Genomic DNA, 13,877 nt, shown 5'->3' with positions numbered 1-13,877 from the left:
GACCCCGGACCCCCGGCCCCCAGCCCCGCCCCTCGCCCCGCCCCGCCCCCACCTCCTCCAGCTCCAGCTCCTCCTCGTCCTCTTCGTCGTCGTCGCAGTCCTCCAGCGCCGAGTACTCCTGCGTGAAGGGCACGGCCCCCTGGGCCGAGTGGAAGCGCAGGCGGTAGAGCAGCCGCACCCACTGGCCGAACTCGCGGTCGCGGGTCTCGGGCGGCGCGCGCAGCTGCAGGTAGAAGGCGCGGCCGGTGCGGAACTTGACCTTGAGCTGCCAGCGGCTCTCATCGTGGACGAAGAGCTGGACGAACTGCAAGGGGAACAGCCTGGGCGGGCGGAAGGGGCGGCCTCAGGGTCTGACCCTCCCTGGCTCGACAGCGTCGCCGGCCCCCAGGCCCGGGGTCGCCCCTCCACGCCCCTCTCTCTGCCCGGAAGGCGTCCTCTGTCACTCCCTCTGCCTCCTGAATGCTGCCCATCCCCAACCCTCCTGCATCCGCAAAGCGCATTGTGGCTCCCGCCGGTCCTCCCTCCTCAGCGCCAGACTCGCACAGACGGGTGCCTACTCGAGATTTCCATTCGGACGTTGGCTCCACATCCGACCCACAACATGCCCAACAACCACATTCCTGACCCGCCCCCCCCCCCCAAAGCTGCCCCCCTCCGTCTTCCCCATCGTACCCACACCCTCCCACTCGCTGGGGCAGAAATCCTGGCTCAAGGAGCTGCTCCTGACCCGCCTCGCTCTCTCGCCTCCTTATTCAAACCCGCCACCAAGTCCCGATGGCTCCCTGTTCACCTGCAGCCACCATCCGACCACTTGTACCTCCCTCCCCCGCCGCCACCCAGGGCCAGGCTCCGGAATTTCCCGCCCGGTGGCGCGGCCCCGGCCTTCACTCCGTCTGTTCCCACGCGGCCGCCAGAGGGCGCCGGTCAACACCCGCGTTAGCTCCCGTCCCACCCGTGGCTCAGATTAAAAGCAAGTCCTCACCTTGACCCCGAGGCCCTGCAGGATCTGTCCGTTTGTTCCCTCTCCGTCCTCACCTCCCACCCACTCCCCTCACTCACTCGGCTCCAGCCACATGGGCCTCCCTAGCTGTTCCATAAACCTGTCAGGCTTGGTCCTACCTCAGGACCTTTGCACAGGCTGTTCCTTCTGTCTGAAATCTTGCTCCAGCCACTACCCTGGCTTGGCCCCTTCATCTCTCTCATGTCTTTCTCAAGAGGCACCTTCTTGGGCAGAAAGTCTGTTTGCAACCCCCGGCCTGTTTACAACCATGTCCACGCTTGCAGACCGCTTCATGGCCCCCGCTGTCTGATGTCTCCACAGACATTACCCCACTGGACCAATTGTCACTTGCGCTGCTGCCTTCCCAGTGGAAGGTGAGCTTGAGGGCAGAGACGTTGGTCCAGTTCTGTTCACTGCTGCTTTCCTGCTACCCAGAGCCGACACACAGTAGGTGCCCAATGGATGCTTGTTGAATATTTGAATAAGTGAATTGCCCAGGCCCCCAGCCTGATTCAAGGTCCAACAAGGTAAAGGAGGAAACAATCCAGATAGGGTGGGGAACTTAGCCCAGGTCACACAGTGAGGATTTGAGCCCAAGTCACACACAACACAGGCAGCCACATACCCAACTCTGACCAGCAACACTACCTCTCAGAATCCATCTTACAGACACCCTCACACCTGCGCACATGGATGTCCCTCACCTGCCACACTAGCTGTAACCCCAAGACACCAGACACATCAGTGTCCCTCAGTAGGCAACTTGATCTATTATCTTTCCCAAATGGAAGAATAACGGCTGACACAGAGCACATACCCTGTGCCAAGTGCTGTTCCAAGCGCTTTACAAACATTTACTCAGTTTATTACCCCCCCCCGACCGACAGCCCTGAAAGGTGGGCTCTCCTCTCACCCCCATGTTCCAGATGAGGAAACTGAGGCACACACAGGTAGGGAATGTGGCTAAAGCCAGTGAAGAAGAAGTGAAGCCAGGATTTGAACCCAGGCTGCCTGGAAGCAGACACTCATTCAAAGCCACACCTATCACGCGGTCACAGCAAGCGGCTGACGTGCGCTTGGGGCCAAGGGGGCAGAGTTCGCTCAGTCGTGTATGTTCGGAAAAAGGATGTGCTGCTGTGCTCATGTTGATGGGAAATGAGTGTGGATCCAGTGCTGACGAGGGAGCGAGCAGAGGGGGAAGCGGCACACAGCACTGTTTGTAGAGACGGGGCGCGCTCTGTGGCTGCCAGAGCTGGCCCAGAACAGCTCAGGGCCGCAGGCTGGTCAGAAGGGAGAAGCCGGGCACGAGTCTTGAGGCTGAGCTTGCAGAGCAAACTCAATGTTTTTACTTCGATGGTATGTTTATGGGGGGCGGGGCGGCGGGCGGTGCTGGAGGAGATTATGAGGGTCGATGGCACGGCCCCTGGTGTCCTTCCAACTGGAGGTCACGACCCAGTGAGCAGTGACATCAATGGGTGGCATGCAATGAGCAATGAGAAAAAAAGGATGTTGTGGAAACCATCCCAGCGCACCGTGCGGCAGCTGAATAGCGCTTTGGGAAATGTTTTAAACTGACACAGGGGGATAAGGAAAGGCTGTAAGTGGCCTTAAGTTGGTTCAGGTCAGAATCAGATTGTGCCACCAAGGGAGTTACAACGAAGACTTTTAGGATTTGAGAATTGCAGACAAAGGACCGTGGATCTGTGTGTGTGTGTGTGTGTGTGTGTGTGTGTGTGTCTAAGAGTATGTGACAATGAGTCCCTCCTTCCTTCTTTTCCTCTCTTCCTCCCTCTCTCTCCTTCCTTCTCTCAATCTCTCTTTCTTTCATTAATGTGAGGTGTGGTCAGAAAATGAAAGCCACTGGCAGAATGTTTCCGTAAACATACTAAGCGCATGGAAATGTTCTCGTATTTGCGGCTGGAGTCGGAGGCGGCAACCTAGGGTGGGAGAAAGGTATATTTCATGCTGCGTGTGTTTCATACCTCGGAGTGTATTTGCACTGCTTTTTCAACGAATAAACAAAGACCTGGAGCGTCAGTGTGTAGTGCGGCCCAGGAGCTCAAGAGTCGTGAGGTCGGCAATCATGAGGACCTGAGGTTCCCATCCCTGACCCACGGTGGGACCCTGGGCAAGCGGCTCTCTTCTCTGGGCCTCAGTTTCTCTCTTTGGAGAATGGGGTTAAGGGGTCCCACGATAGGAGAGTATGAGGTCAGAGATGAGATCAAGTGCATGGCCCAGGGGGCGGCTGGCACGCAGTAGGCGCTGCATAAATGGTCATTCTCCTGACCCTTGCCAGGGTGTGGCTGAGGACTGTCCCCCTCATGTCTGTCTATCCCTGATTTCTGGCCCCTATGTATTGCCCTGTTGTTCTCCTGGGAGGACGGTAGCCCAGAGACAGCTGGCAGCCATCCAAGGCTCCCGGCCCTGGGGGACGTCAGGGTGAGGGCAGGTGCCGCAGGGGGCCTGGGGTGCCCCGGGGCTGGGGGGGGAGGAGGTCTAGGCTGGGGTGGGGCAGTCACCCGAACAGCTGCAGGCGTCCGTTCTCCTTGGTAGGGCCCGCCAACAGCAACAGGTCTGGGAGTTCCAAGGCTGGACTGGAGGCTGCCACCCCCATGGTGACCTTGTTGGCGACTTCTCCTAATCGGGTCACCTGGGGCAGGGGTCAGAGGTTAGAAGCCGGATAGATGGTGGGCAGCACTGGGGAGGGATCAAAGTTCAGTTATCTTGGTAGACTTAAGGGTCATGAACCAAACGAATTAAATACCACGTTGAGGGTCAGATATCCTAGGGTCAAAGGTCAAGAGTCATACGGGTGTGAAGTCAGGGAAACTGAACCAAGGGAAGCAGAGGCCAGGGCTCATAGGGAAGCTAAAGGTCTGGAGGTACCGGGGCTGTCGGTCAGGAATCCCAGGAGATCGATGTTCTTGGGGGCAGTCAGAGGGAGAGCAGGCGTCCCTCAAGTCAGGGGTGGGGGCTCGGGCCCAGGCTTGGGCTCGGGGGTCCTGGGGCTCCACACCTGCACGAAGTTGCTCTCAAAGATGGGGAAGTCTCGTAGCTGGTAGAACTCGCCGCTCAGGTGGCGCTGGAGCCGTCCGGGCCGGCCCGTGGAACAGGCTGAAAACAGGGGGCGTTCTGGAGGGGCGGAGTTCAGGGGTCCAGTCCAGGAGGCGGGCCCGGGGCAGTCCCGCGCGGAGGGTTGGGGGCTCGGGCCTGTCGGTCTCCGCATCGCCGGCCCCATCCCTCCCCTGGTCCGACCTCCCCAGGCCCGGCTCCGCCTCTTACCTTCCATCCCACCTGGTTCTGCCTCACCTGCTCCACCGGGGGCCAGTCTGAGCTCGCGCCCCCTACATCACAACGCCCCGCCCCTTGGGAACCCGAGGGGCGCGCCCCGGGAGACAGCGGGGGGGGCGGGGCCATGGGCTCTGTGACGTCACAACGCAGCGCACAGGGCTTTACCCCGTTGCCGAGGACGCGCTCGTGTTTGTGACGTCATCCGAGGGGGCGGTGCCCAGAGACCCGGAAGAAAGGGCGGCCACCCCGCCGACATCGGGCCCGGGTAGCGGGCGCGCGCTAGTACGCAGACGCAAGGAGCCAGCGCAGGCGCATGAGGGGCGGGATGCCCCCGTTCCTCCCAGCGTGCTCCGCGGCGCCGCCTCACAGCTGTGCCTTGGCTCGGGGGGGAAGGAGCCAAGATGGCGGCGGCCGGTGCCGGCGCGACTCGCCTGCTCTTGCTCCTGCTGATGGCGGCAGCAGCACCCAGCCGAGCCCGAGGCAGTGGTTGCCGGCCTGGGACCGCTGCGCGGGGGGTGAGTGCTCATTGGCTTTGCAGAGAGGGCGGGCCCGGCAGAAATCGTGGGTCTCGGGCCTTCAGGCCGGTTAAGGTGGGAAGAGGTGGAAGCACTATGGAAAGCACGGCCGCACGACCAGGAGAAAGGGGTGGTCCGAAGGCTCTAGTGAATATGTATGAGGGGGTGGGGCCCAAAGCGGGTCCTGGGACCTGGGCTTCGGGGCAGTGAAAGCGAGCCTGCGCGGAAGGAGAAGGTGCGCGACCCGAGCTCGGGACGTTGGACTGCTAGGCATCCGCAGTCATGAATATGCATGAGGAGGCGTGGCCTGGGCGGAATCTTAGCGAATCAGGTGTCGGGGGGACTAAAATGAAAAAGGCGGGGAGAGGGCGCTCGAGGAACCTGAGTTCTGTCTCCTGAATATGCATGAGGAGGGCGGGGTTTTGAGCCCGCGGATTGAAATCTGGAACCGGGTTGCGCAGGTGCGGGGACGCAGAGTGGAGGATGCAGAAGTAGGAGAAATTGAGGGTGTTGGAGGAAGGGACAGCGTGGGAACGTATGCGCTTTATAAGGGGCGGAACTCGGGCGGCATCGTGGCTGCAGGGGCTGTTAAGGTGCAAACGAGGCCGCTTGCATATGAGCCTGGGAAGGCAGCGCAGGATGCCCTTTAACTCGCGAATATTTCTGATGCTGGACATGGAAGGGAACCAGAGATCGTCGCCGTGGAAACAAGGTTCCACTGGTTTGCGGGCTCTGGTGTTCTGGGGACAGTCCAGATCGTGAATTTTCACGAAGGGGCAGTTCCTGGTGGAATCGTGGGCCAACATCTGTGTTTGGATCTGAATATGAAAATAAAGCTGTCCTGGAGTCCGTGGGTTCTGGCCTGCTGAGGGCTCTGACGGGCCTCACCTGGGCCCTCTCTCTCTCCTGCAGGCCGGGGCGGAAGGGCGAGAGGGCGAGGGCTGCGGCCCGGTGGGGCTGCTGCTGGAGCACTCATTTGAGATCGGTGAGTCCAGTGACGTCGTCTCCTGGACACATCCGCGGTGCCCGGTGAAGTCGGGATCTCGGGTCTGGGTCCCACCCAGTGTGAGACACGCTGTCCATTCACTAACAGCTTGGCCCCTGGGGACGGGGAGAAGGCATAAGAGAATAGAAACTCTGCCTTGAATACTCCCACCCCTGTAAGAGAAATCCGAGGTGCAAAAGGTCAAGGCAGCATCAATAACCTCAGAGCAGACTTCCTTTTTTTTTTTTAAAGATCTTATTTTTCTTTCTTTTCCCCAAAGCCCCCCGGTACATAGTTGTATATTTAAGTTGTAGGTCCTTTTAGTTGTGGCATGTGGGATGCTGCCTCAGCATAGCTTGATGAGTGGTGCTAGGTCCATGCCCAGGATCCGAACCGGCGAAACCCTGGGCCACCAAAGCAGAGCATGCCAGCTTAACCACTCGGCCATGGGGCCGCCCCCAGAGCAGACTTTCTGACGGATCGCCCGCACCCTGCACTAGTGGTTAGATGCTGTGTGTATTAATTCAGACGTCCTAACCACAGTCAAGCAGGTGTCCAGATTCTCAGAGCACAGATGTCAGGGTGGCCCAGGGGCTAATAATTGAGTTTGAGGCTTCAAACCCCCAGGGCACTTGTTACAAACACTGAAGCTGAGACCCTCTGCAGACCCCTAAGTCAGCTCAGCATCTGCCTGAGAAAGCCCCACTGATTCTTGATTGGGAGCTCTCCAGCTCTGCACGCCCCGTATTTTGCAGCTGGGGAAACTGAGGCCCAGAGAGGTTTTCTGCCCATCCCTGGGTCACCGGGTAAGGCAGAGGTGGGGCTTAGGAGCTGTGGGGTTCAGGTCTTTGCTGTGGGCTGTCCTGTGAGGCAAGAGGGCAGGACAGGGTGGGGGTCCCCCATTTTGCTCATAGGAAAATGGGGGCTCAGGATGGGGAAGCAGCCTGGTCACTGTGAGGCTGGAGTGGGGTGCAGTGGTGGGGTGGTCGCTGAGCCTGGGCTCCCCACAGATGACAACGCCCACTTCCGGAAGCGGGGCTCACTGCTCTGGAACCAGCAGGACGGCACCTTGTCCCTGTCACAGCGGCAGCTCAATGAGGAGGAGCGGGGCCGACTCCGGGTGAGGAGGGGACCTGGGCTGGGTGGGAGCATGGGGGACATGTGCCCTGGAGTGCGACATGTGTGCCTCAGGGCCTTTGCTTGTGCTGTGCTCTATGCCTGGCACTCTCCCTTCCCCCACAGTTTTCATACGATCAGTTCCTCTCACCCTTCCAGATTCGGCCCCGACACTTACAGTTGGTTAGATGAGGTCTGCCTGTGAGGAGAGGGAGGTCCTCACAATAGCCGTGGTCAGACAAGGGAATGTTACTTCCCTGTGGCCCTGCTCACGCCCTCCTCAAGGGCCAGGCTCCTCCCTAGGGATGGTGCGGGGAGGCACCAGGGCTCTGGTGAGGCTCCAGACAGCAGGGTAGAGGAAGGGAAGAAGGAGGGGGAGAGGGAACAGCCATCTTTGAGGGGAAGCTCGCAGAGGCTGCTACAGTCCACTTCCACTCTATCCTTTGGCCAGATGTAGCTGCAAGGGAGGCAGGCACTCAGGCTTTCCCCCGCGTGGCCACGTGCCCGGGGGCACCTTCCTGTGGAAGACGTCAGGGTGAGGTCCACCCTGACCAGCCCTCCTGCCGCTGTTCTGTCGCAGCCGCCCCCAAAGAGTTTGTGGCTCATGGAGCTGGGGAGGCTGGGTGCACGGTGGGCTGGATCCAGTTTTGGGGAAAATGTTCTCAAGACTCGCTCCATCACTGGGCTGGGCTCTGCTATCCTCGTGTGGCTTCTCCCACAGGTAGGGCACCACAGTGGCTCCCGGCCTCGCCCACCACAGGCCCACCCCAGTGGGAGGTGTCCTGGGCGGACCGGTTCGACTGGGCCGGGTAGTGGGGGATGCTGGCTGGCGAGACCAGGGCAGGCCCTTCCTGGCTGCGGGCCTAGTGAGGCGGAGGGGGTCCAGGCCTCACGGGGGCGGGCATTGTCCCTCTCATTGCCACTCTCCTCTGTCTGTCGTATAGGATGTGGCTGCCCTGAACGGCCTGTACCGTGTCCGGGTCCCACGGCGGCCTGGGACCCCTGATGGCCTGGAAGCCGGTGGCTTCGTCTCCTCCTTTGTCCCCGCGGTGAGTCTGTGAGGGGACTGGCCCTGTCCTCACTCCTCCCACCCTCCCCAGCCCAGCTCCCATCACTCATGCCCTAGCATTTATGGCGTGGGGAGATGTGGACCTGGCCTTGCCCTTGAGGGTGTCCAGGCTGGAGGGGACAGTGCAGGTGGTGGGTGCTTTGACAGGGCAGTGCTGGGCCTCTCGGGCCCCGGGGAGGCTGTTCCTCATGGGCTTGTCCCCAGGGGTGGCTGGGGGCGATGGAGGGCTTTGAAGGAGGCTTCAGGGGCCCTGTGAGGTGGCAGGAGGCTTGGGGGTCCCTGTGCATGGGAGGCCTGGGCAGCACCCCTGGGCCCCCTCCTCTGACCCGCCTCCCCCCACAGTGCTCCCTGGTGGAGTCGCACCTCTCGGACCAGCTGACGCTGCACGTGGATGTGGCTGGCAACGTGGTGGGCGTGTCGGTGGTGACGCACCCCGGGGGCTGCCGGGGCCACGAGGTGGAGGACGTGGACCTGGAGCTGTTCAACACCTCGGTGCAGCTGCAGCCCCCTGTCACGGCCCCAGGGTGAGGGCGCCGGCCCGGCCCCCCTTGCCCTGCCTGACTCCCCTCGCCCTTCCTGACTGCCTCGGGGTGCCCTGGCCCCTCACCCTGTCTCCCTCTCCCCTCTGCCCCCCAGTCCTGAGACGGCGGCCTTCATCGAGCGCCTGGAGATGGAGCAGGCCCAGAAGGCCAAGAACCCCCAGGAGCAGAAGTCCTTTTTCGCCAAATATGTGAGTGCGGCTCCTGCCCCCGCCCCTTCCCGGCAGGCCCCCTCCCTCCCTGCTGAGTGCCCTCTGCCCTGCTCTCCCGGGGCCCTCGGGCCTGTTCATCCTCTGGGTCTCTTGTGGTGTGAGGCCTCCCTGCCTCCCCTGGGGCCTCCGTGCACGTCCCTCTGGCACCTGGGCTGAGCACAGGCCTGGATGAGAGGGTGAGGCCGGTGGAGCCCCACGCCCACGCCTGCCCCCGCCTGTGTCATCTCGGGGCAGTGGTCATGGGGCCGGTCCCTCGGGTGCGGGTTGGGGGCGGACGGCACAGGCAGGGTCTGTCTTGATTAGAGGCCCGTTTGGAGGACGTGCCGTGAGGAGGGCTGTGGTCAGGGGAGGGGTGGGGCAGCTCTGGGGGCAGGCTGGGACAGAGGTCCAGAAGCCTGCGCGGGGCTGGGGCTGGAGGCTGGAGAGGGAAAGATGGCAGAGATTTCAAAGGAGCAGGGAGGTGTGGAGAGGAGGGGGCGGGTGGGGTCCTCCAGCCAGTCCCGGGAGGCGGGCGGCTTTGGGGAGGGGCATTTGGGGGTGACAGGGCCCTGGGTGGAGGTGCCCAGGAGGCTGGTCTGGAGCTGAGGAGGGGACAGGGCTGTGTGCCAGAGCGGCTCTGAGGCCCGGGCCCTTGGAGCTGTGGGCGCTGGGGCTGGAGGAGCCGGTCCCTCCCGAGGCAAGGGCAGGGGACAGCGGGGGCCAGTGCCGCTGGGGCCTCGGGGCCACGGACAGGAGCGTGCCACGCATTCTCATGTTGAGCTCCGTGCCTGTGCGGCCTGGGCTCATTTGCCAGCATCTCCTGATGTCAGGACAGCCTAACAGGCGAGCTGTGGGGAAACTGAGGCCCAAAGAGGCCGAGAGCTTGCCTGTACCACCTCTGCCCTCCCCGATGGCCGCAGGCCCCCACGGCCACCGCTGGCCCTGACCTGCGCCCCTCCCTCCTCAGTGGCACCTCATCCTGGGGGGTGCCGTGTTGCTCACAGCCCTGCGTCCTGCTGCCCCGGGGCCCGCACCGCCGCCACAGGAGGCCTGAGTGAGGACCCAGCCCCCTCCCGCCTCCACCCTCCCTGCCCCCCACCAACCCTCCCCACACCCGTAGTGACGTAGGGGACCCGGGCCCCTCCCCTCACGCCGCCCCACCTTCCCCACCCTGGGTGACACTGCTCGTGCTCACCTCCTTCTCTCTGTCTCTCTGTGTCTGTCTGTCCTCCATCCTCCCGTGCGGCCCACAGTGGATGTACATCATTCCTGTCGTCCTGTTCCTCATGATGTCAGGAGCGCCAGACGCCGGGGGCCAGGGCGGGGGTGGAGGCGGTGGTGGCGGCGGGGGCAGTGGCCGGTGAGGAGCCCAGGGCCAGTCAGTGCCCCGTCCTCTTTGCCCAGGGGACCCCCTTCCTGCCCAGAGTGCCCATGTCCTTGGTCATCCCCAGAAGGCTCTGCCAGCCTCCCGCCTCTCCGTCCCCAGGAGTCCCTTCCCTCGGGGCCTTGGTTGTCCTGTCGCTGGGGGACCCTGTTGCCCCCCCCTTCCCTGGGGCCCCGCTGTAGCCCCCAAAGCTTCCCTGTGCCCCCAGGATGGAGCACCAGCTCCTGAGCAGCTCTGACCTTGTGTCCGGCCCCTACCCCCCAAGCCCCCTAGTTTGGGAACGTGCCGAGCTCTCTCCAGCCTCCGTGCCTTTGTGCGCCCTCTTCCCGCCCTGCCCGAGCCCCTGGGTAGATGCTCACCCTCGCTCCTCTGACACTGGATCTGGCCTGACTCTGGATCGGCCCCGCCTCCCATCTCTCTGTCTGCCCTTGAGGGCACGGAGCAGGCTGGGCTGGCTGTGGGTGCCCGGCCCCTTGCCCCGAGGCCCTGCCCTGGGCCCGCCCTGCCCTCCGTCTGCCTGGTGCCCGCGGCCTGTGTGACTTCAGGGACGCCGGGCCCTCCGCAGGCTGCTGGGCTCGAAGCAGTGACGCTTCAAGTCAAGACGAACTAATGTTTAGTGGAGTCAGGGGCCCGATGACGTAAACTGCATCCCTTCCCCGCCTGGAATGTCTTCCCCGGACGCGGCGTTGGGAGATGACGGCCAGGCCTTTGCCATTTGTCCCCTCCTGTCTATTTAAAGACGTTGACAATGTATGGAAACGTGTAAATGTTTTGAGAAGCAACAACTTCCAGGAGCCAAGTGCACCTGCGGATTGGGCTGCGAGGTGGTCACGGTGTCCAGGTGGCCCCCGTTCACTTGACGTGTTATTCGGAAACAGGCAAAACTGGCCGTCGTCGCCGTCATGGCTGTGTGCCGCTTGCCGCGTTGGGTGGCAGTCGATTAAACTGTTCCCCGAAGGCTCCCCCTTCAGCTCGCTTCCTGCCGGATGTGGCTGTAAACAGCGTTCCAGCCAGTGCTGTCATCCAGGCTCGTTGGTGTGAATTTATTTCCTGGGGACGTGTGACTAAGGGTGGAATTGCTGTGGCGGATTAGAAACCTTTTTATGAGTCGGTAGCGTGTTACGTGGCCCGACGGTCAGAACAGCATAAGGGGGTGCGTGGGGGGGGCCGCCCCCGGCAGTCCCTGATACCCGGTTACATGCCCCCAGAGCGTGTCTGCCTGCACAAGCAACAGGGGCACGTGTATGTCCCCGCTTTGTGACACAAAAGTTGCGAGCTCTACGCTCTCCCCCCATGCCGCTTTGCCCCTGCACAGTGTCTCCGGGGTCTTTCCTTGCCACCACTCAGAGGGCGGCTTCATCCTTCATCCTCCAGAAAGATGCACTGACGCCATTCACCCACCTGCCACCGCCGGTGCTGGTCCCATGACTGCAGATGTCATGTGACCGAGACAAAAGCCCAGGATGGGGATGGCCGGGCAGAGGCGCGCGGCGTTTGTGAATCTGAGCCATGTTGTTGACCCGCCCTCCACGCGGCAGACCCCAGAAGACCCCAGACCCCGTCTCCCCACGGCCCCGCCCACAGGCCACTCAGACTCAAGAACAAGGGAAGCGGGGTCGCACCGATGGTGTTTTCTGAGAACCATCCTTGTCCTCTGCTCAGTGACAGTGCTGACGGTTTGGAATTCCTCTTGTGATGCCTCTGACGTTCTGACACCTTAGTGCACCCCGTTTTCTGATACCCTTGGACTCCCGCCCTGCCTCTTCCCTCTGCGGCCCTGCCAGGCGCGGAGCCAGCCTGGGGGCCAGCCACACCCCTCTGCCTGGGACAAATGGCCTAGAAGTCCCAAAGGGTCGTCACCGATTTGCATTTCCTCGCTGTTCTCCAGTGTGTCCGTTGTGTTACATACCTGCCCGCATTGGGGGTTATTGTTTTACCAGCTTTTTTTGTAGCTTTAATACAAAAAACGGTGTCAGAGAGTTGTTCTAACTTAAGATCTTTTCCTCCATCAGCAGGAGACAGCGGGCGCCGTGTGTGTCCTCTCTGTCTGCGCTCCCCGTGAGTTCGTTGTCTCTTCCTAGGTTGCCCCCGAGCTGCTCCCGATGCGATCAGGGCAGCCTTCCTGGCTCAAGGTCTTAACCCGTGTCTGATTTGCAGATGTGTTCTCCCCCACTCATTAGCCGGACCCTTTTGTCCTTTTTTACATCTTGAGACTCGAGCTCTTTATCTGATTCCGCTCTCTTCCTCTAAGACTTTTTCGATCCCTGTGCAGCCGGCCATCGTTCCGTGGTGTGTCCTAGTCAGTGTCTGTGCCGGTTCAGGCTCCACGTGGCTCTGTCCTTGTTAAACTTCCCTTCCGGTTCCTGCCGGCCCTGGAGGACTCCTTCGCTGTTACACTTTCTTGACCGGGATATCTGGGGATTTAGTGCGAAACTCCAAAGGTCCAGCGGGATCCGAGCACAGAGCCTTCCGCTCTCGCCGGCCCGGCGCCCCTCCCCTCTGGCGGGCAGCCCTGCTCTGGAGATGCTTTCCGTGTAAACAAGCAAATGTGCATGTACATTGTTTTGCAAAAGTGCATTGCTCTAGCGTTTTCCCCTCATCTGATGTAAGTTGGAGAGGTTTCTATCTTCGATATAAAGCGCATCCTCGTTCCCAGACATGGCTGCTGGGGTTGATTTCGTTGGTCCCCTGTCGATGGTCCTTCGGAGCTGTGAAAATCCCTGTATTCCTGCGTCATTTCACACACATGCACAGGCGTCTGCAGGACACACCGCCAGATGGGGACTCGCCGGGAGACAGTCTCAGCCACCCTGGAGGGGCCAAGCAGCCTCGCTTCACTGACGATTCCCCAGCCCATCTCCCGCTCAGAGCCCCCGCTGGTCTCCAGACCCGCGGCTCCTGCAGGACGTGCTCAGGGACCACTGAGGAGTCGGAGGCGCCCGTCTGCCCCAGCTGGAGCTTCTCCAGGAATCCTTGGGCCCGTGAGTGGTGCCACCACCTCCCCAGCCTCACAGACCCAGCGCTGCTCTGCCTGCCCCACTGTTCCCTGCCTTGTCCCTTCTCTGCCCCCGTGGTCCCAGCCCCGGCTGTGTCCTCTCCCGCCTGGACCATCAGCCCAGCCTCCTCTTGGCCTCCAGTGGGCCCCCTCCGGTCCATCTCCCTCATGGGGGCTTTCTACACCAGAGCTGTCCCCACTCCTCCCCTGCTCCCGGCCCTCCGTGGCTCCCCAGCACCCTCATGATACCTTAGTTTCTGATCCATTCGTCCTCTTCAGCCTCGTTAATGATCACTCCCCAGCCTTAATGAGTGAGTCAGTTAGATACCACCAGGCCAGACCACAGGCACGCTTCTCACCCGCCCATCCCCACGGCCCCATCCCTCCTCTGTCTGCTGTATCCTTCCCCTCTGTTGCCACTGAGCTCAGCCCTCAGTCTCTCCCTCCTGCGCCCCCAGCCCAGCACCCTGACCTCTGGTCTAAGATGGGAGAGCACCTGCAGGGCCAGTGTCAGGGAAGGGATTGTCCCCCACCCCCATCCCTCACCCCTTGGATGTCCTTCTTTGCCCCACAAAATGTCATCTGCTCCCTGGCATTGAGGAAACTCCCTGTTTCCCAGCCTCGGGTTTCATATCAGCATTTAGATGTCCTTAGCACGGAGTCGTATGACCAGCATAAGGCTAATTGTAGTCTTTTAAAGACTCTTACTACCCCAAATTGTGCATTATAGCATGTGGCTTCTAGAGACAATCCTATAGGCTCCTTTATTTAACCCATTAGAGAGACTCCATA

The 13,877-nt window shown here is 61.5% G+C and overlaps 2 protein-coding genes across 7 annotated transcripts in view; one reads left to right on the top strand and one right to left on the bottom strand.

The window, feature by feature from the left end:
* GARIN5A (golgi associated RAB2 interactor 5A) overlaps positions 1–4,489 on the bottom strand; it is a 5,651-nt gene extending 1,162 nt beyond the window's left edge. The window contains exons 1-4 of one of the 3 annotated variants that reach the window (XM_046681909.1): positions 4,283–4,489; positions 4,017–4,132; positions 3,520–3,650; positions 53–320 (exon numbers count right to left, since the gene is read on the bottom strand). In XM_046681909.1, coding sequence (XP_046537865.1) covers positions 53–320; positions 3,520–3,650; positions 4,017–4,132; positions 4,283–4,289 — 522 coding nt within the window. In that variant the 5' untranslated portion in view covers positions 4,290–4,489. The other 2 variants (XM_046681910.1, XM_046681908.1) reach the window with 2 other exon arrangements.
* EMC10 (ER membrane protein complex subunit 10) lies at positions 1,961–11,112 on the top strand. Of its 4 annotated transcripts, none has more exons than XM_046681905.1 (8): positions 1,961–2,356; positions 5,719–5,791; positions 6,802–6,911; positions 7,852–7,956; positions 8,319–8,500; positions 8,613–8,706; positions 9,674–9,760; positions 9,960–11,112. In XM_046681905.1, the coding sequence occupies exons 1-7, from the start codon at positions 2,156–2,158 to the stop codon at positions 9,758–9,760; spliced, it is 852 nt and encodes a 283-aa protein (XP_046537861.1). In that variant the 5' UTR covers positions 1,961–2,155; the 3' UTR covers positions 9,960–11,112. The 4 variants fall into 4 exon arrangements, with proteins under 4 accessions (XP_046537861.1, XP_046537860.1, XP_046537863.1 ...); XM_046681907.1 differs by lacking the exon at positions 1,961–2,356 and adding an exon at positions 4,596–4,806; XM_046681904.1 differs by lacking the exon at positions 9,674–9,760 and having other exon boundaries at positions 1,970–2,356.
* The last annotated feature ends 2,765 nt before the right edge of the window (positions 11,113–13,877 follow it).

The sequence above is a fragment of the Equus quagga genome, chromosome 13 (assembly GCF_021613505.1).
Source record: "Equus quagga isolate Etosha38 chromosome 13, UCLA_HA_Equagga_1.0, whole genome shotgun sequence".
Lineage (NCBI taxonomy): Eukaryota > Metazoa > Chordata > Mammalia > Perissodactyla > Equidae > Equus > Equus quagga.
Note: the sequence above shows the minus strand (reverse complement) of the source record. Positions and strands in the feature narration are given on the sequence as shown.

Bases quoted from the DNA above. Each gene is read 5' to 3' on its own strand.
- EMC10 (XM_046681904.1), top strand. From the start codon at position 2,156: ATGAGTGTGGATCCAGTGCTGACGAGGGAGCGAGCAGAGGGGGAAGCG. The intron at 8,501-8,612 runs GTGAGGGCGCCG...TCTGCCCCCCAG, and splicing joins CCCCCTGTCACGGCCCCAGG to TCCTGAGACGGCGGCCTTCA. The intron at 8,707-9,959 runs GTGAGTGCGGCT...TGCGGCCCACAG, and splicing joins AGTCCTTTTTCGCCAAATAT to TGGATGTACATCATTCCTGT.